The sequence below is a fragment of the Podarcis bocagei genome (assembly GCF_964188305.1).
Source record: "Podarcis bocagei genome assembly, chromosome: 13".
Classification (NCBI taxonomy): Eukaryota; Metazoa; Chordata; class Lepidosauria; order Squamata; family Lacertidae; genus Podarcis; species Podarcis bocagei.
In genome coordinates, this window is record NC_138138.1 from 5,648,351 (window position 1) to 5,669,959 (window position 21,609).

General features: G+C 45.7%; 1 protein-coding gene across 11 annotated transcripts in view; it reads left to right on the plus strand.

Annotated features, from left to right (window-relative positions):
* Window positions 1-3,346: 3,346 nt before the first annotated feature.
* COBL (cordon-bleu WH2 repeat protein) overlaps window positions 3,347-21,609 on the plus strand; it is a 99,730-nt gene continuing 81,467 nt past the window's right edge. For 6 of the 11 annotated variants that reach the window (XM_081166079.1, XM_081166088.1, XM_081166084.1 and 3 more), the window contains exons 1-2: window positions 3,470-3,587; window positions 3,996-4,228. In XM_081166079.1, the coding sequence (XP_081022205.1) occupies window positions 4,179-4,228 (50 nt within the window). In that variant the 5' untranslated portion in view covers window positions 3,470-3,587; window positions 3,996-4,178. The other 5 variants (XM_081166085.1, XM_081166082.1, XM_081166086.1 and 2 more) reach the window with 5 other exon arrangements.

Here is a 21,609-nt window from a genome sequence, read left to right on the forward strand (position 1 = left end):
AAATGAAAGTAATTATAACAGCAAGCTAACAAGTCTTAACTCCAACCCATAATAACTGGAGACAGTGTTTAACTCTATTATAACCCATTTCTACACATGGCATTTCATTGCTCCAAGTGTAAACCCTTGGTGATATAAAAGGTTCTATCATAGATTATTTGACATCCATAGAAAATGTACACTTGCAAACACAAAACTGCCTGCGCTTGCTCACTCAGAATGGGATTAAGTTGCGTACGAAGCACCCATTACTTAGACAGGTGTTAAAAGACTTGTCCGTTCTGTGAGCTGTCATTCATCTGAAGTGACGGAGATAAGGAATGTATACCATTTTATAAACTAGTCTCGTGTTCTGCTGTACAGTAGCAGCAACAAAAGTATTTCAGGGTGCGACTCAGTTTTAGCACTAATGCAAGAGAATTTTCTCTGTCAGGGGGAGTAAGCTATTTCATCTGTTCCACGACATAATCAGTAATCTGAGCTGTTATTCTAAGTTTTGGGAAATGCCCTGGTAGCATCTCATAAGAGGCATTGGGGCACTGCTGCATCCAGGTTTTTCAGTCCCCACTGTCCCCGGTCACTACTACACATTCCATTACTGGTTCACTGTAGGCCCAGTATTCACCGCTGCACAGTAGGAAAGAGCACATCAAGGAGGAAGAGGAGCAGGGACAGAGAACGCTGTTGCAGTGTGTGTCTTGGCAGATGCCCAAGGAGCTAAACCTGTGGGGTGCCATTTTGTTGTTGCTATTCTTAAACAGTTGGCAGTCCAGAAATCCTTGGGAATGTGCTTCAAAATAACCCAGACACATACTAAGAGATACCAATCTACCTTCTGCCCTCCTCTGTCCTGTGGTCATATCCACCTAGCATAGGTTCAAATTAAAACAAAGGGATGTGCAATTGAGGGGGAGGTATTGAAAGACAGCTGGAGCGAAGGTGAAGAATTCTGTTTTGTTTGCCTGGCATAAAATGCTGCCTGGTTTTAACATGACATTTGCATTGAGGGAAATGATCTGCCTGTAAAAAATGTTAGATGAGAAACAATGCTCATTCTGTCTAGAATATACACTCCCCTCAAATGCAGAAAAGCGATGAGAAAAATATGCATGTACAGGAGATTCCCCGTTTATGTGTGGGTTCTGTTCTGGGGCTCTGTGCGCATATGCAAAATCACATAATGGGGAGCACCCTAGAATCCTAGTGGCTCACGAGGAGACGCACCCCGAAGCTTGAAGAGGAGCTCTTCAGGCTCCGGGAGAGTCCCTTTGTGAGCTGGAGGGACAGCAGGGCTTTGTGATGCTGCTCAGCCTCCCCATCTAACAGCTGACGTTACAGCTGAAAAAGCCCTGCTGCCCCTCTGGCTGGGGAGGGTGTCCTCATGAGCCAGGAGGACTCTCTGGGGTGCTCTCTATTTCCAGGATCTGCTTCCGGGATCTCGGCACCACGAGTGTGTGCGGTCTTGCACAAATAGAGCATGTGCAAATGGGCATGTGTAAGAATTCAGTTTGAAGGTGCAGGACACAGTGTGATTAAATGAAACTATGTAAGAGACATCAGGGCTTAGATCAAAAAAATTTAAAAGTAGGGAATACTGGAAAAAGACGTACATGGTGCTGAGCCAAAGAGTGCTTGTCCCAAGCTTGGATCTTAGCATCCAGAAATTCTCCTTTCATTCCTGTTTTATTTATCCTTGCGACCAATAGGTTTGCCATCTGTGTAGTTTGTAAACAACCCAGCTGCAGAAAGACAGTTACCGCATTGTATAGCATTTTAATGGATGTTATCATTGTCCTATAACTGGTTTTATTGTTATTTTAGTGTGAATACTGTGAACTGCCCTGGAAGCAAATAAATAAACAAATAAAATTTCATGTGCTCCACAATTTAAACCAGGAAGTGTAACATAATACTTTAAGAGAAAGCTAGCTGAAACACGGTTTTAAAGCCTATTGAAAGGCTTGTGATTATGGGGCCAAAAGCAGCTGGGTAGGGAAGGATTTCCACAACCCGAGCACTGCTTCTAAGCTGTCGCTCATGCCTGCTAACCAAATTGATCTTATGGACAGAGTCTACAAAAACAGCCAAGCAGATCTTTAATGTCTGGATAGGTTCACAATCTGACCTCAAGCCGTAGAAGGACAAAACTAGCACTCAGAATTCAACCTACATTGTGTTTGTGTAAATGTTATATTTGAACAAAACCTATCTTAATATAATTAGATTTCCTGTGGGTTGACCAGTTGATCTGGATTTTTTTTTAGTTTTGTTATATCAGAAAATCAATAAATATGGTAAAGAATAAGCTTCCATTTTCCACCCATGTCTACATAGAAGTAAGTCCTATTTAGTCCACTGCTACTTGCTTCCAAGTAAGTGCAGTTAAGGATTGCAGCCTTGGGGCATGCACACCCTGTGTGATAATGGGCATTCAGTACTAGACGTAGGTACTTTGTGCAGGTGCTGTACACACACCATCCTCATGTCAGTCTGAAGTGCATTTTGCTGGAATGGCTGTAATCTCTTTTGTGCCAGGAATGCATTTCTCAAGCATTTTCTCTGCATACACAGAGAGCTTTTCAGGTCCCTTCCTATTGGGGCAAACCCAGGGCCAGCCCATCCCTGAGGCAAGGTGAGAGGACTGTCTCAGGCAACAGAATCCACGAGGGTAGCAGATCCCAGTGTCAATCTTTCTTTCCCCAGGGCTATGCCGCTCTCCCTCACCATGTTTAACTTACCTATGAATGAAATTGGCAAAACAGGAAGTAGTACAATAACTTAGTCATCTCTGGATGTCAATATATTATATCCTCTGTATATCAGTATATTAACATACCAGTTTCTAGCCTGGGAGACAGACAGAGGGAACACACCAGGGAACACTAGTTTTGACAACATGCCCGGCTTTACGGATAACAGCTGCTGCTTTAGATGGCCTTATCCTGCACAACTGCAAACTGCTATGCGCAAGAGCCCAAGGTCAAAAAAGACCCTTGTCCATTTCAAAGGCTACGCAGTTACGCAGCCTTAGTGTCTGTCATAAGGAAACACCCAGATCTGCTGCCTGTCTGACTTAATTTACCACCACGCTGTCGGGCGCAACCTGTGCTAATTGCCTTTGTACTCTCCGGGGCGAGTAATGCTCCCTTTCGAGTCTGGATTATGCAAGCCAAGCGTGTCCTCTCCCCGCTAGCCTGGGCGCCTTCTGCTCGTGGGCGCGACCCGAGGGCGGGCTGCCTGCCTGCCTCCTGCGGGCGCGCCACTTGCTGCCTCGGGCTCGGGAGATTCCTCGGGCCGCCGCCGCTGTTTGTATTTGTCCCGCGCAGTCACATGGAAACGCGCCTCCCCCCGCTAAAGCTCGCCTGAACTTCCAGGCTGGGCCGGCGCAGGCGGGCGGGCATCGCGGCGCGGCGGCGGCGGCTCTGTCGGGCGGCAGGAGGTGCGGCAGGGAGCCGCGAGGTAAGCAGCTTGGCAGCAATGGCGCAGCTTAGTTTCCTGCGGCTCCAAGCTCCTTTTCGAAATCCCGGGGTCCCAGCCAGGCGCCTGCTCCGCTGACCAGTCTGGCTCGGGGCGCGCTTGCGGAGAAGGTAAGCCTCCCCGAGTGGACGAGGCGCCAGGCCCGTCTGCCGAGAGCCTGGCGGCGCTGCAGCCCCGAGCGGCTGTCGGAAGGCATTTCGGCTCTCCGCTTATGGCTCACCACTCGCCGCGCGCGTTTCTTTTGCACCTTCGCGAGCGAGTTGCGCTTTTGCTCCAGCTCGTTCCACCTTCTTGTTCCCGGGAAAGAAAATACCTGCTGGGCAGACGCATGCATATTGCATGGCTCTCCGCCCCCGCCCGCCCGCCCGCCTGCCTGCCCAGCGTCGGACGGGGGAGGCGTCGTCAAAGGCTTAAGGTGCCGCGGGACCAAAGCGGGCGCTGCGGGTCCCTGGACGGGCTTTCGCGGGCTGCCCGCCAGCCTGAACTTTCCTCCTTCCCTTTCTCCGCCTCCCCTTTAGGCGCCTTGCTGGAGACGGAGGGCACCATGTGAGCAGGGAGGGCAGCGCGGGCGACGAAGGAAGCGGCTCGGCGGAGTCCCGGGCCCTTTTCTTTCCCTTGGAACCCCCTCCCTGTAGCCCACAACCGGCATCCCACCCAGCTCCGGCCCGAAGGCAGCGGAGGAGGAGGAGGAGGCGCCCCCCATGGAGACGGCGGCGGCGCTGCAGCCGGGGAACTGCAAGCCCCCCAGCGGGTAAGGAGCCCGGCAGCCGCGAGCGGGACTCTTGGGTCGGGGGGCGGCGGAGCAGCTGCCACTTGCGCCTGCTGCTCCGTCGGCTGCGCGCCGCGCGGAAGGTTTAGCACCGGCCAGGATTTAGCGCCGGCTTCTCCCAGCAGCTGCTGCTGCTTTGCGCGCCCCAGGCGGCCACCGAGCCAGTGGCGTAGCGTGGGTTGTCAGCACCCGGGGCAAGGCAAGTAATTTGCGCCCCCTAACCCGTGGATTTGCGCCCCCTAACCACCAGATGTTGCGCCCGGTGCGGCTGCCCCCCCTGCACCCCCCACGCTACGCCACTGCACCGAGCGAGCGAGGCGCCGCGGACCTCGAGAGCGTCGTCGGGGGATTCGGCTGCGCCCGCCCGCTCGCTTCCCCCATTCAGCTGCCCAGAGCGCGGGGAGGAGCCGAGCCTGGCAGGCAGTGGGGAGCAGGGCGGCCGGGTGGGAAAGACGAGCCGCGAAAGGGCAGGCTCCGGGGCGCGGCTGCTTGCCAAGAGGAGGCTCCGGCCGGAGGGGAGAAGAGGCCGCTCGGCAAGGGGGATGGAGGCTGCCCGAGGAGGCGGGGCGGGCGGCTGCTCCCGAGGGAAAGAAAGCCGCGCTGGAAACGGCGGCTCCACGGCAATGGGAGCGAGGCGCCAACAGTTTGATTCGCGAGGAGCATCCTCTGTGCCGTCGCAACGGAGGGGGGAGCAGCCTGGGGGAGGCATTCTGGGGATCCCTCGGTCAGGGGGTCCCCCGTTGTGGCCGAAGGGGGGCTGCAATTGCAAAGAGAGGAGAAAGTCTGCGGTGGGATGTGGGCAATTAGCTGCTCAACACCATTAAGACTCCTAAAGGTATTTTAAATGGCGCAGTAAATGTATAGCAGTGGGTTTGGAAAACTGGGTTGTTTTCACATGAAACTGGGCAAGCGAGTTGGGATAATAGCAGAGCTGGCTACACCATTAGGCAGGGTGAGGCGGTTGCCTCAGACAGCTGGTTCTGCATGTCATGAAAGGGTTAATGATTGGTTAATGATTTTAATTAATCATTAGGGTGTTTTTATGCGCAAGGAGCAGGGGAGGTGTTTTTGGGATTTCCTCCCTCTGGTGCTAGAAGAAAGTGGCTGGATTTGGCTACTTATGTACGTACCTTGATTTGGGGTATGCGATCAAACCAAGGCTCTAGATTAGGGGTCAGCAAACTTTTTCAGCAGGTCCCTCAGACCTTGTGGGGGGCCGGACTATATTTTTTTGGGGGGGGGGAATGAACGAATTCCTATGCCCCAGAAATAACCCAGAGATGTATTTTAAATAAAAGCACATATTCTACTCATGTAAAAACACGCTGATTTCCAGACCATCCACGGGCCCAATTTAGAAGGCGATTGGGCTGGATCCGGCCTTAGTTTGCCTGCCCATGCTCTAGAATCTAGATAACTGGGTGAGAATACATTGTTTGCATATCTGTGGGCCTTAAAGGCTCAAGTTCAGAGGTTCCCACAGTTTGGTTTGCAGCATTATAGGAAAAGTCAGAAGGGGAAAATGTGGTTTGGGTAAGGGTTCGTGAGGTGGATATGTGGTAAAGAAGCCATAGATCCAATTCCTGTCAAATCTCATATATTCAGAAGAGAAACATAAAGTGGATATTCATCAAGTTGGTGCTTGTTCAGACTAATTAACTGGGAGGAAAGTTGTGTGGCCCTCACCTATTCTGAATCTCTCCACCTTTGCAAAGAAACAGTGGGCACTTAAATCTTGCAATTTTGTTCATTCTTAGAATTTAAGTGCATTCCCTTGATTCAGAAGGGGTCGCTGCTTCACAATTGCTAGTGTGGGTTCATACCAAAGAAATGGTACTCAGAAGTAGGCTCCCCTGAATTCCATGGGGATTACTCCCTGTACAGGAGTGGAGTTAATGGGTGAATCTTAAATGTGTCACACAGGAGTGTTAGCAAGGGACGCCATAAATTTTCAGACCAATGGGGAAAGATTATTCCCCCTTTCTGGCTTATTAACTTGTACACCTTTTTTACAGAATATGGAGTGAGGTGGAGGGATATTAAATAGACTAGGACCTGGGAGACCAAGGTTAAAAGCAACCATGAAACTCCCTTGGGCCAGTCCTTGTCTCTCGGCCTGTCCTACCTCGCAGGGTGGTTATGAGGGTAACATTGGGGGAAAGGAACTAGTGAACGCCGCCTTGAAGGAATGGTGGAGTGGATGTGAACATTATACCAATGAATGAGGAACAATAAAAATAAGCCCGCTCCCAGTTTTTAATTGGGGGAGGGGTAAGGATTGGAATCATAAGAAAGCTTAACCCAAAAATCAAAGAAAAAAGAATCTTTGTGAGACAACCAAGACATTCTGGCTTACAAACACTGGACTTTACATGTAGGTCCTTGGCAAATCCTGTGTGTGGCTGTCTTTTAAGAGTAGCTTGGTTGGGTGGGCTGTGCAGGCAGTTTATAATTTTTGATCCCAAAATACATAAAGGTTTTGCCCATTGAGTTCTCACCTGAATCATCCTCTGCATCATCCTACTATTGTAAAAGCACTTGATGTTTGTCAAAGTGTTTTTATCCCCACAACAACCCTGTAAAGTATATTATAGTGCAATTTTAGCAAAGTAACAGTACTAGTACCTTAAAATAAGAACATCTATTATGGCCTAAGTCCACTTCATCAGATGTATCATTCCTGGTAATCTACTTTGCTAGCTTTTAAAGCTAGTTTGACAATTGCTTTTATTTCAGCTATGAGCCCTGGCTCACTGGCTACCCCTTTGATTGAAATGATACCACAGAAGAGGATTTTTAAATTCAGTCTCCTGATTCTCTGGTGTGTTTATTTTTAAAAATACAAGGAGGCTCTTGCCAATTGGCTTACCAATAAGGAAAATGTCAGGCAATATTCTACCCAAAGTGTGATGCAGCCTCAGGGGTTTAACTGTTCACACCACCAACTCCTCACAACCTGCAACCTCCTCCCATAGGCTTGGTCCAGGGAGGCACAATTAGGAACTGTAAGCCTCAGAAATAAATGGCATGAGCATGCACTGAGTACACCTGTTTCACCATTGGGGATGCCTTCACCCACACAGATGCCACCCACCATTTCTCTTCCCAAGACTCCTCTATTCACAAAATTAATGTAGATTATTAAGCAAAATAAAATATTGATGCACATTTTGTTTACCATTGTTGTTTTTAACAAAGCTGGAGCTATTCAAATTAGCGACCGCACCCTTCTCCTGGCCAGCTATGAAGAATTTGCTTTGAGGCACGACTTGTGAAGAAAAGAGATCTGAGCCATAGCTGTCAACCTTCCCCTTTTTTACGGGAAATTCCCATATTCCAGCGCCGTTTCCTGCTGCTTCCTTCTGCTATCCTGGATTGTTAGATACCCTGTAGACTGTCCCATGGAGAGGTGAGGCTGCTGATCCCTTATTTTCGAGGCTGCTGATCCCTTATTTTCAAATCTGAAAGTTGACAGCTATGATCTGAGCATTCTCAGGCTGTCTTAGCCCATTACGGTATTGAGAACACTGGTCAGCCCTCATAACAACAGATGGAGTAGGAGCCCCCTGTCAGTCACGTGTCTTCTGCCCAGCAACACATGGGAGGGACCTCTTTGCCATAGCTATATTTTTGGATTAGGATTGGCTGAGTACTGCAGAGAAACGAGTGACAGAAACGTTTTCAGACTTCCTCCAAGTTCAACTAGAAGTATAACGTGTATAGGACAGGAAAGTGTGTGGAGGGTGGAATTAACAAATGAACAGGCAGGGCACTATTGGTTGATTGGATAAGTTGCCACCCACAGGTGTGGACATGGAAGTCCAAATTCGAACCGAAGCATTCAACTTCAAATGTGCACGAATGTGAGCTGCCGATTTCAAATTGGAAAACAGTGGTTTTTCAGATCAAGTTATGTGGACAAACCTAGTGACTCCAGAGCAAATCTCTGTACTTAGCTTTGGGAAAGCTGAGCTTCGGAACTCCTTGCCACAATGAAATGCTGTGACAAAGAATTTAGCAAATTCCAAAGATGGAGAAAGTGATGTCCATCATTGCCAGCTGCGTCTACCACCATTGGGGGGGGGAGGGGGGATATAAACAAAATGCCAACCCATAGATTTTCTTGACTTAATCTGGATTTTTCCGTTCCACAGAATATCAATTTATATATACTTCTGCTGTCAGCGGTAGTATTGAAGTTCACCAGCACTTTTTATCACTCTTGTGCAAGTCTTGGGCATAACACAGTCTTTAAAATGTAGACAACACAAATGGAATTGCCTCTCCCGCGAGTACAAGCCTCCATTTTGCCCACTGTGAAACAGGATAACCGAGGCTGATAGCAGCTACTGTGCAACAGCACAAAAGCAAACGTTAATTTTTTATAGGCGTGCATGCACAGGTACTGAAATAGCTGCATGCAGGACCAGAATGGGGGAAAAATGTTCAGAGGAGGAGTTGAAGGGAGGGACAGAAACTTGCAGCTGATTCATTTTTGTCAGGCTCCATCACTGCTGCGTATGGTAGGCAGCAATATAGCAGTGCATGTTGTGACTGAAGAAACAAGAATGTGCCAATTGTGCACACGAAAAATTTTGAACAAGATAGTGCTCCTGTGTGGAAGCACTCTTAGTCCCAAACCTCTTCTGAGAATATCATGCGACTGCTGATTAGTAAAAAGAGTTTTAAAGATGGCTTCCAGACACTTAGCTATGTAGTCAAAATTCACTTTTAAAGAAATCAATCAAAAGGTATACTTTTTAGTGTATTTAAAACTGTAACAGGTGCATAGGCCACCCTCTCTCGTGGGAATACTAAGAGGCGCCACAGATTTTCACGGGGAACTTGTGATCTGTAGTGTGGTCTCTTCTCTTCACTCCCCCCTCAGTCCTAATTGAGCCAGTATTGAATTTCTAATTTTAACATCAGATACTGGTGGGAATTTGCTTCTTTTTACTACTAAATCTAGACAGTGGATGAAAGGGGGAGACCTTTTGGATTTTTTTACTGGCATGTATCTTGCATTTAAATGGTAGTATTTTGATACACAAATTATTGCTATGTCTTTGAGAATATTGGTCTTTCAAAGAGGCAAGAGCTAGACCAAAATAGAATTAAGCAGGATTACTCTACATGTAATAGCACTTGCTTATAAGACATATAAGGAAAATTCAGGGTCCTTTCATTCTGCGCTTTTCCACAGAAGTGGAATGCAAACTAATGTTTCTAGCTAAATCATTAATAGTATTATCATTTGCTGACTGTGTAAGATGTCTTGCCTGGTATATTGAAAACAGGGACGCGGACTTAGAAAAAATATTGGGGGGGCCCGGGAAAGCTCATGAATAATAAATAAGCTCATGAATATGCAAATAAAGTGGCTCCGGCCCTAAATAGGGCAAGCCACGCCCCCAGCCAGCCGATTGGCTGGCTGGGAGGTGTGGCCAGTCGGGATTCCCCTGTTCTCGCGGGATTTCCGGCAGTGCCTCCGATTAGGGCGCGCGGCTGGCTGGCTGGCGAAGGAGCAGGTGAGGAGGAGGCGGGGGACGGCGGCGGCGCTCTGCTGGAAGGGCGCCCGCCCGAGATTATTGGGGGGGCTGAGCCCCCCCAAAAATTTTTTTGAGGGGGCTCGAGCCCCCTCAAGCCCCATGGAGTCGGCGCCTATGATTGAAAACCTTTACATCATGCGTTAGTGCAGATAAATGCTGCTCTCTTGCCAATCAGATGGGTATTGTAGTCCAAAACAGAGCACCAGTCCCTCCCAGCAGGCTATGCTGGCTGAGGCTGATGGGAATTGTAGTCCAAAGCTGCTCTAGATTGCTGAAGGCTGTTGTAAAGCGTTGCATGGTGTGCTGCAACTGAAATTCGAAGCCAGTCTTTATTTTAAAACGAGTCAGAGACACAGCCATTTGGAATCTTGCCATCTTTGTCAGATGTTTAGAATGTGTGACTTGCTACTGCCAGTTACATAGAGGAGTTAACCTTTAATCATGTATTGTTTGTGCTCACTTCGTTCTAAATCAATCTGTTTTACAGTATTTATTGGTTTTATTAACTGCTGTTTTCCTGACTTCCTGTTCAGGTAAATGATTTATTCGCTCACCACTTGCATTTATCAGTGCAAAAAAACCAAAGTCAAGGTACTCAGTAAACACAATATAGAAGGCTAAAAAAACTTCAATGAGATAAAATTGTAAACAATAATGTTAACAAACGGTATAGAGCTTCACATAAATAAGATACATTGAATGTGTATAATTGCACAGATCAGTTTTATCCAGAAGGTGATATCAGATGTGTTCTGAAGTTTATGATTGCAGCAAACACGTTTTGACTTACACAGTCTTCTTCGGTGACATACAAGAATATCATTCCCTTGTGCAAGGTCCCATTGGGGCATCATCTGAATATATGTTTACCAACATTTTTTCATTGAATAAAACTGTGGCTCACCTTACTTGTGAGATGCAACAACTAGGTGCTTTAGTAGATGGAAAACATGCTCTTAGAAAGTGCAGTTTCTAGACCCATCTTAAATACAAATCTTAAAAGCAGTAGAACAGACTAAAAAAGCTTTCTTAAAAAAACAAATATCAAAAATATTTACTCCTCACTAACTACAATTTCCCCTCAAGTATATTGCTGCTTCGGATCCATGTTTAAGGGAAGTCATTCTAATGCTTACAACTGATTACATAAAAGGCGTTTTGGAATCCCACCATGCGGGAATTTGCAATATTACAACTGGGCTTTATTCTGTAAATGCTTAATATTTTTCGTACAATTCTATATTAAAGCTCCAAAGCACCACAATCTTCAGAAACTTATGAATAAAATGTACACAGTTCAGTATAAACAATTACAAAAAGAATACTCTCTTTAACAACAATGACAAGGAATATAAGTGCAGTTAACAGTAAGGCTTAGATTTCCATATCCTAAATAATGGACAGCTAATCTATATTTTCATTAAGTCTGATTCATGATAACGCTCCCTTGGGTACAGATCACTTCCTTCTTTCTGTTTATACAATTCTGTGCATTAGGAAGCTTGCATTGTTTCTACATGCCAAAACTGCATAGACATATCTTCATGATGATATTCAAGGAATATCTAATAAAGGAAAATCATGGAGATGGATGGGATAGAACATTTCTCCTTAATGTGGCAGATTTTCATTTTGCATAAAGCTTTTATGTGTCTTGTATCTGCCTTCTAAAATAGTGCATTGTAACATCTGGAATACTTCCATTGATTCTGCTTCATGTGCATACCACTTTTGAGTTCCTCATCTGAGAGGAACTACAGTGGTACCTTGGGTTACATATGCTTCAGGTTACAAACTCCACTAACCCAGAAATAGTACCTCGGGTTAAGAACTTTGCTTCAGGATGAGAACAGAAATCGTGCTCTAGTGGCGTGGCGGCAGCAGGAGGCCCCATTAGCTAAAGTGGTGCTTCAGGTTAAGAATAGTTTCAGGTTAAGAACGGACCTCCGGAATGAATTAAGTACTGAACCTGAGGTACCACTGTATTCTTGTTGAAATAGGTTTTCATGGATTCTGATATTTTGAGAGGATCAAAAGTTGGGCTCTTTTGAGTTCATTTGCATTTACATTGTTTTTTATAGGAACAAACTGAGTTCTAATCCAAAGCCATTTCACGGATTTTGTGTGTGTGGGAAAAACACGCATTCAAATTGGACTAAAAATGTTGTACAGTATGCCTGTTCCTGAATACAATCTTTAAAAAAGATAATTATTGCAGAAATCCACATGAAGTGCATACCACATACATATTGTATAACGCCTTTAAAAATGTTTCTAGGTTGTGTGTTTACCAAAGCCAGTGCTGGAGTCTGTTCTGGGGTCTCCTCCTTTGCCTCCTTAGACAGGCACCATATTTTTTGCTCTATAAGACGCACCTAGTTTTTGGAGAAGGAAAACAAGAAAAAAAATATTCTGAATCCCAGAAGCCAGAACAGCAAGAGGGATCGCTGCTTTTGCTGCGTAGCGATCCCTCTTGCTGTTCTGGCTTCTGGGATAGCTGCACAGCCTGCACTCGCTCCATAAGACGCACACACATTTCCCCTTACTTTTTAGGAGGGAAAAAGTGAGTCTTATAGAGCAAAAAATACGGTACTTAGACCTTGGGTCTGGTCACTGACACCTTGAACTTTCTGATACGCTCACTTTCTTTCTGTTAACCTGATTCTGGTGCCTCTTGATAATGCCACCTCTGATTTTGCTGGGCTCTGGTGACATGACGAGATTGTTGTGTTTCAAATGAGGCACCTTCTTCTTCCTACCCCATAAGAACTCAGTGAGTTGGACATTCTGCAACCTTTTCAGCTCCAGAAGGCTAGACATGCATTATGGGACCAATTCCTTATAATTACTGGGGGTTTTTTAAGAAAACACCATGCTTGGACTCAGTTATGGGTCTTGGCAATGTACAATATATGTAAGGTAAAAATTGCTGTTTATAAATGCACATGTTTGCTGTTATTACTTTTTTAAAAAACAGCTGTTGGATAGTTTTGCAGGGTTTTTGTGGCCCTTGGACAAACAATTATCAGTGGACCGTCCTTAGTGCAGCCCCTTGATGGTCTAACGTCCTGAACCAAAACATAGGCAAAAAATTTATTTTTTCCCTTCTGTCGATTGTGCTGTGCTGCCTTTTTGTTCATGGTGTTTATACTCTTAAAGCTATCCAAATTAAATCACGGAACCTCCCAAACATGCTTCCTAGGGAGCAAGCCTCACACACTGAACATTAAAGGTAAAGGGACCCCTGACCATTAAGTCCAGTTGCGGACGACTCTGGGGTTGCAGTGCTCATCTCGCTTTACTGGCTGAGGGAGCCGGCGTACAGCTTCTGGGTCATGTGGCCAGCATGACTAAGCCGCTTCTGGCGAACCAGAGCAGCACACGGAAATGCTGTTTACCTTCCCGCTGGAGCGGTACCTATTTATCCATTTGCACCTTGACGTGCTTTCGAACTGCTAGGTGGGCAGGAGCAGGGACCGAGCAACGGGAGCTCACCCATCACGGGGATTTGAACCACCGATTTTCTGATCGGCAAACGTAGTGGGACTTAATTCTGAGTAAACATATAGAGAATTGCATGGTGCAGATCTGATAAAGTAGATAAGAAATTACAAGTTGTAGTTTAGATATTTTTAACAAGCACTGCTTTGTTTGCCTGGTACTCATAAGTTTTCATCATTGCTGTAAAACTAGAACTTGAGATCCCTCTGTGGATTTGAAGTGTAGCAGAAGATAACTGACTTTTCCACACAACACATCATATGGTTGGCCACCGGCTTAGAGAACTTTAAAATATCAATTGGCTAAATATCTTTTGATAGACATATTTCATCCTCCTGGTTCAGAGGCTGTCTACCCCTGAATATGCTAAAGGAGGGGAGACAAGCAACCGTAAAAGGGTTATTGGCCTCAAACTGTGCTTGTGCATTTCCTGAAGCACCTCGCTGGACAGGATGGATCTTTGGATGGGTCCAGCACAATAGCTCTTCTATTCAAAGGGATTCCCACCCCCCTTAAAGACAATATTGTTTATTTCTGGTTTGTTGACTGCTTGGCTCTCTGCTCTGTTTCATTTGCGAAAGGAGATGCTATTGTCAGGGCTGGTGTTGGGAGCAGGCCAGCAATAACTTATAAGGTGTCCGTGAAGTTAACTCTTTATTCAAAGAAACACAACAACTCAGGCCTCATGAGCACAACAGCTATTCCCAGTGGACCTTGCCCCAATGAGGCAGTTGAAGGTCCCCGCTTTTCCACAGCTCTCCAAGTCTCCTCCTCTCCAGGCTCCTTCCCAAGCAGTTGGAGACACTGGCACCTTGTCCAGCTCTCCTCTGCCCTCTTCATACCTCTGCCGGTTCTGAGAGACGTGTGTTTGGGGGGGGTGTTGGTCACAGTAGGAGGGAGAGACTCCCTGGCTTCTTCAGCATATCTCATCACCTGTTGCCCCCCCCCCCTCCAGCCTCTGCTTCTGCCTCTGCTTCTGGACTGTTCTCTGCTCCAGCCTCTTCTAGCTCACTAAACCCTGTTGCCCCTTCAGCTTATGACAGGGGTCAGCAAACTTTTTCAGCAGGGGGCCTGTCCACTGTCCCTCAGACCTTTTGGGGGGGCCAGACTATATTTTGAAGGGGAAAAAATGAACAAATTTCTATGCCACAGAAATAACCCAGAGACGCATTTTAAATAAAAGCACACATTCTACTCATGTAAAAACATGCGGGCCGGATTTAGAAGGCGATTGGGCCGGATCTTACCCCCGGGCCTTAGTTTGACTACCCATGGCTTATGACACCTCCTCCCTGCCTGCTGTCCCTCTGACCACACACTGTCGTCCCACCACCAGTCGCTGGGCTCTGAGTCTTCTTCCCTTGGGGGTTCCTTTCGGCGTTCCCTAGCAGGTGCCTCTCACCCCTCTTTAGCATCCAGCCAGTCCATGACAGCTGTTTACTGCTTATGGATCATTCCTCATCATTTCTCTCTCACACTCACACCAGCCATCCCTACCGTGCTCCACAGAAGAGGCAGCTGGCCCCTTCAAGGTTTTGTTTTATTCTTATTTTATTGCCGGGGGAGCAAAGAAAGCACGCCTTCTGCTGTTTTCGTTGGTGCAAAACGGTGGTAGTGCCAAATCACGAGGCATTACATTACCCTATTAAGAGAGGGACGCCTGATCATATGTTCTCCCCCCCAGCACAAAATTAGGTAGCGCCACACCCACTGCTGTCTCTCTTCCTTAGTAGCACTGCTGTGGACATTTGTGCCTGCTATCAAATTACCCAGTGTGCAGGGCCTGGGAAGCACGCATGACCAGAGCGCAGAGCAACTGAGCGACTCCGAATCGAAAGCCCAGGTATTGTGCTACCCACCCGGAGCATCCAAGGCAGGGAGGAGTGGGGCCGGGTGCAGGAGTGCCTGGCGCATAAGGGTCCGCCTCAAGCCAGTGCCTTGGATCATGATTTTTTTGACTGCTGCCACCAGCCTGTACTTGGGACAGATAGTACAAATCCTGTTTTGAAAAGCTCTGAGTCGTAAGTACTGCTGGGTTTTGCCTTCCCAACAATCATGTAAACTTCATCCAGATCAATCTCTGTTTATTAAAAAATGTTCTCAAGTTAGCTGTGGTAGTTTTCAAAAAGCAATGTCACTCCGTATCTTCCAATAGTTGAGGGCTGAGTTTTTAGAAATAGAAATTATTGAGCTGTGCCCTAGTAAAAGAGGATAAAGGTGAAGGGACCCCTGACCGTTAGGTTCAGTTGCAGACGACTCTGGGGTTGCGGCGCTCATCTCGCTTTACTGGCTGAGGGAGCCGACATTTGTCCGCAAACAGCTTCCGGGTCATATGGCCAGCATGACTAAGCCGCTGCTGGTGAACCAGAGCAGCACATGGAAACGCCGTTTACCTTCCCGCCAGAGCGGTACCTATTTATCTACTTGTACTTTGACGTGCTTTCGAACTGCTAGGTTGGCAGGAGCTGGGACCGAGCAACAGGAGCTCACCTCTTCACAGCGATTGTTTATATCTGGCTCTGCCTTAAAAACCCACCCATTGTACATAATGTTTGAATAGGAGACTGTATCCCAATGTGCTTATGCCCAATCCATGTGATTGTTGCACCCTGATTTTGAGGGGAGGCATCTATGAGGATCACATAAACAGAATTTTATCTTCTGTCATGTGCCTAGCCACATGTCATCTGGAGATATAAAAGTGGTGCAGATAATTGGACATTATGGCAAATACCAATACCATCTCCAGGATTATGGGGCCGTTTCACACAACACTCATTTTCTGAGGCTTATGGTTCAATGGTTTGGTGACTTTTATACCAGACTACTGTAATGCATTCCACCTGGGGCTGCCTTTGAAAATAGTGTAGGAATGTCAGTGCAGAATGCAGTAGCCTACCTGCTAATAGGTGCAGAAGCCAGTTTGATTTGGGATCCAGGTGCTGGTTTGTACTTTTTAAAGAAAACAACAACAACCACCATAGGTTGCTTGGGTCCTTCTTATTTCAGGAAATATGAACCCTGCTGGCATGCGAGATGCCAGAATTAAGCCATGCTCCATCTTGGGCGTCGGCTGGATTGTGGCCAGCCAGAATAGGCTTTCTCAGGAGCAGTTCTGATGTTCTGGAACATCATTTCATGAGAGGTTTGCATAACTTCCTCCCTGGTGTCATTTTGGGGGTAAGGGGCAAAGTGTGTGTGGTTTTTCTTTTTCTCTGAAAGCCTTTGGAAAAGATGGGGGGGGCTGCCTTCCTTTTATGGTGGGTGACAAGCTCCTTTTATGCTTTGGGTATTGCCATTGCTGAAACTGGTTGTTTCATGTCTTGTTTTTATGATAATGTTTTTGATGTTAGTTTAAACTTGTTAAACCATTGTGAAATTGCCTATAAGTAATACAGTGGTGCCCCGCAAGACGAATGCCTCGCAAGACGGAAAACTCGTTAGACGAAAGAGTTTTCCGTTTTGGAGGTGCTTCGCAAAACGAATTTCCTATGGGCTTGCTTTGCAAGACGACAATGTCTTGCGAGTTCCTGCTGGTTCCCCCCCCCCCTTTTCTAAGCTGCTAAGCCGCTTATCAGCTGATCCGATCAGCAGATAAGCCGCTAATAGCGCTAATAGCGCTAATCCGTCAATGGGCTTGCTTCGCAAGACAAAAAAACCGCTAGACGAAGAGAATCACAGAACGGATTCTTTTCGTCTTGCGAGGCACCACTGTACTATGAACAATTGCCTACATGGCAGTGATTTTCATGTAGGAAATTCATAATTTCTTCTCAGAATCCTGCAACATTTTGGGGTTTTGTGTCAGATGCATAGAGGTTTCTTGGCAGAGAGGTTCATGTGGAAACACCTCCTTGAAAGTATAAAAGTTTGAAAACCAGTGCTGTAAATTGTAAGTTCTGTATTTTGGAATAGAGTTCACTAGCATACAGGTTGGTTGCAATTTTATCAGAATGTGCTTTTATTCAGAATATAGATACTGTGTTAGGATCATTTAGTAAGACTGTTTAAGCTCAGATTGCAGCAGAACCTTGCACTATGTATAGCACCAGGCTGGATGTGTGCTACGGTACATCTTTTATGAGTTTATATTTAAACAGAAAATCACAAGCTACTTCATTCAGCATCCTGGGCTTCCCTGGATTAAATTTCTTTGAATTGTTTGATGTTGAAATTAAAGTAGTCAGGAAGCGCTGTGTCTTTGAGCGTGAATGAATGAATCCTTTTTCCTCGATAGAAGAAAAGCAGTCAATGATGGAATAATGGCTTGCGTTATTCTGATGTGTTTGCTTTTTAAGAGTGTGCTTTCTCCTAATTATAAAGTTATTGTGGTATTTTTGTGCTTGCGCATGGTACAATAATGAAATGCTAAAGAAATGACTGGAAGTACTGGTTGTTTAATTTAGAATGTTCAAAGGTTCGGATTTTCTAAGAAGCTGTATCAGCACTTGCTGTAGTGCTTTTTAGCAAATGTTTCCTTTGCTGCAAAAATGCGTAATATTTTGCCTCGAGCTGTTAGTTAAATGAGCGAAACTTCATATAATGAGCTGCTAATTATACATGGTAATTATTATTTTGTTGTGACGCTTCCTTATCTCAGAAACGGTATGCCATTTGAGACCTAATAATTTTAGTTCTCTCTGAAAGTCCAACATCTGCATCATATTCACATTATGCAGGATTGCATTGGTCCATAGATGCTTACAGTACTGGTTTGAGTGCATTGCATTTTAGGATCTGAATACGTGCAGCTGATGAAGATTGGGTCACTGCTGCCATCTTTGATCATTCTAATCTCCTGCTACTGTTGGTGGGGGCAGACATTCCCCACACTCAGCTCAAAATAGGCAATTGGTGACCGTGAAACACACCATCTGTTTAGTTGGTGTGTACACATTTGAATGCCCAGACCCAGATGCTAGTTCTTAATTCACACACAGCAGCCTTTTGCACAGGAACCTGATTTTGAGGATAATGCATGGCAACTTGTTTTAAGTAATCCCATCCAAAGCTTGGATCAGTGAAAAAGGACACCCATCCACCCCAATTTATCACTAAATGCCACATATAAAAAACCTTCTTTCTTTAAAGGAAAATACAAATTCTGATTATATTTCAATAGAAGGCCTAGTTTGTACATAATTGTAAGCTAAACAAATTACAGTTGACCTGGAACTAGCAAGCACCCTCAGGCACACTGATCCCCTCTCTTAGCTATGTTGGGACGACACAAACCAGAGTACTAGTTTAGCATCTACCAGCTCCATCTGGTACGCAGGCTGAGACCCTACCTGCCCGCAGACTGTCTCGCCAGAGTGGTGCATGCTCTAGTTATCTCCTGCTTGGACTACTGCAATGCGCTCTATGTGGGGCTACCTTTGAAGGTGACCCGGAAACTGCAATTAATCCAGAATGCGACAGCTAGACTGGTGACTGGGAGTGGCTGCCAAGACTACATAACACCGGTACTGAGAGATCTGCATTGGCTCCCAGTACGTTTCCGAGCACAATTCAAAGTGTTGGTGCTGACCTTTAAAGCCTTCAACAGCCTCGGTCCTGTATACCTGAAGGAGCATCTCCACCCTCATTGTTCTGCCCGGACACTGAGGTCCAGCACCGAGGGCCTTCTGGCGGTTCCCTCATTGCGAGAAGTGAGGTTACAGGGAACCAGACAGAGGGCTTTCTCAGTAGTGGCGCCCGCCCTGTGGAAGGAAATAAGCAGCTATCTTCTCTTTAAAAGACATCTGAAGGCAGCCCTGTTTAGGGAAGTTTTTAATGTTTGACGGACTATTGTATTTTAATATTTTGTTGGAAGCCGTCCAGAGTGGCTGGGGAAACTCAGCCAGATGGGCAGGGTATAAATATTAAATTATTACTATTACTATTATTATTATTGTTAGCATTTTGTGCAAACCAATGCTCATACTTTGGTTCCCGCCAAGCAAACAATTATAACAATCCAAGATTCTGTAAAGTGCAGAATACCTACAAAAAACGTGTATGGGGTCTAATTGACTTCATAGTTCTTTAAGCCTTAAAAATATTGTACCATCTACATACAAATAAAATAATTACAACAGTTACATAAGTATTACAGCCATGAGTTGTAAATTCCCCATAATGGCTGCTTTCCTGGTCCAGGGTGGGCGGCCGTTGAGATCCGTCGTTGTGGCTCTGCTACTCTCCGGAGCAGGGCCATCATGCTTGCATCTGTTGGCTTCCTCCTCGGCCGCCGTGGAGCATCTTGGGTTCCTGCCTGACCCAATTTTGAAATTTGCCCATTCTGTGGCAGCCTGGGGGTGGGGCTTCGGGAGCAGACCTGAGGGCAGCAGTCTTCACTCAGGTCCGCTCCCTGTGCATAGGAGGTGGCCGGTGCTCTTGCACAGTTGGAGAGAGTTATCTAGTCCAACGCTTATAACTTATAATTTAGCATCCCGAAGTTGAGTTACCTGTGTAACCCTTAGTAACTGTTGTAAAACAACAGTGTCCTGTGCCACCAGTTAAAAACTGACCTATTTTTCTCACTGATTACTTTGCCCTGTAATACACCATGAAGACTACTATTTTATATATACTTGAGGTTGTCTCAGTGAGCTTAGTGAGTATTGTTGTTGTTGTTGTTGTTTAGTCGTTTAGTCGTGTCCAACTCTTCATGACCCCATGGACCAGAGCACGCCAGGCACTCCTGTCTTCCACTGCCTCCCACAGTTTGGTCATACTCATGGTGGTAGCTTCGAGAACACTATCCAACCATTTCATCCTCTGTCGTCCCCTTCTCCTTGTGCCCTCCATCTTTCCCAACATCAGGGTCTTTTCCAGGGAGTCTTCTCTTCTCATGAGGTGGCCAAAGCACTGGAGCCTCAGCTTCAGGATCTGTCCTTCCAGTGAGCACTCAGGGCTGATTTCCTTAAGGGTGGATAGGGTTTGATCTTCTTGCAGTCCATGGGACTCTCAAGAGTCTCCTCCAGCACCAGAATTCAAAAGCATCAATTCTTCGGTGATCACCCTTCTATATGGTCCAGCTTTCACTTCCATACATCACTACATCACTACATTACTATACGGACCTTTGTTGACAACGTGATGTCTCTACTTTTTAGGATGCTGTCTAGGTTTGTCATTGCTTTTCTTAGTGAGTATTACTGATATATAAACATGCTTCAGGTACAGTGAGGGAAAAAAGTATTTGATTCCCTTCTAAATTTGCCCGTTTGCCCTCTGATGAAGAAATGACCAGTTCATAATTGTAATGGTAGGTTTATTGTAGCTGTGAGAGACAGAATAACAACAGGAAAACCCCAGAAACCCAGAAGACAAAAGTCAGAGATTGATGTGCATTATAATGAGTAATGGCGTTTCCGTTCGCTGCTCTGGTTCACCAAACTGGCAAATTTAACAGGGGATCAAATACTTTCCCCCCTCACTGTAGGCTTGTCAATGTTCTTAGCAGCCTGAGGTTCAGAAATCCATTAGGGCAAGCTTCCCCTGGTCTGGGAGGTTTATTCATTTAATTTCAGAATGCTAGGCAGCAGCTAGAGCTTAAGTACAAAATGTGAAGGCCAACAAAGTTCCTGGAACTTTCCTGTTGGTTGTGGGTGGGCTCTGGATTGTTTAGTGGGAGAAAGCCACAGTCAACCTATCTGAGTTCATTTCTAAATAATATTTTTCCTATGCAACTATTGGGTGGATGATTTACAGACAGTGAGATGCAAATGAATGTTCAAATGCAAAAACTAAATAGTTTTCAGTTAGTGAGTTGTTCCTTGTGTAGGATCTAGATAATTCCTGAGGTATAGAGATGCTATAAAACTGCAGCACTCCTTTTCAGTCATACTCCTGAAAGCTCTTCCTGCTTCTCTAGCAGTATCTAAAATTACAGTTGTGTAATATTAATGCCACAGTTATTTTGGATCAGTCCTTCAGGACATGGGTGTAGCTGCATGCACTGGATAACTCAATGGGGGACAAATGTTTGTATATTTGTTTTACAGTGTTCAGTCTCGACAGTCAAAGTAGAAGCACACACTCGTAAGAGGTCATTTCAAGGACTAATGAATTGCAAGTCTAATTTGCTGTTAAATCAAGATTCCTGCATCTCAGGCCCAATTTAATAATTTCTAGACTGTCCTTCCCCTTAATCAAAACAAAATATTATTGCTCTGAGCAGCAAGAGATTTGAGCGGTTCCAGGCGGTTACCCAGGGTTTGAGTTCCTTGGAATTAAGGTCACTGAAGACTGTAGTGTCTTTAATAATAATAATAATTTTTTATTTATACCCCGCCCTCCCCAGCCAAGGCCGGGCTCAGAGCGGCT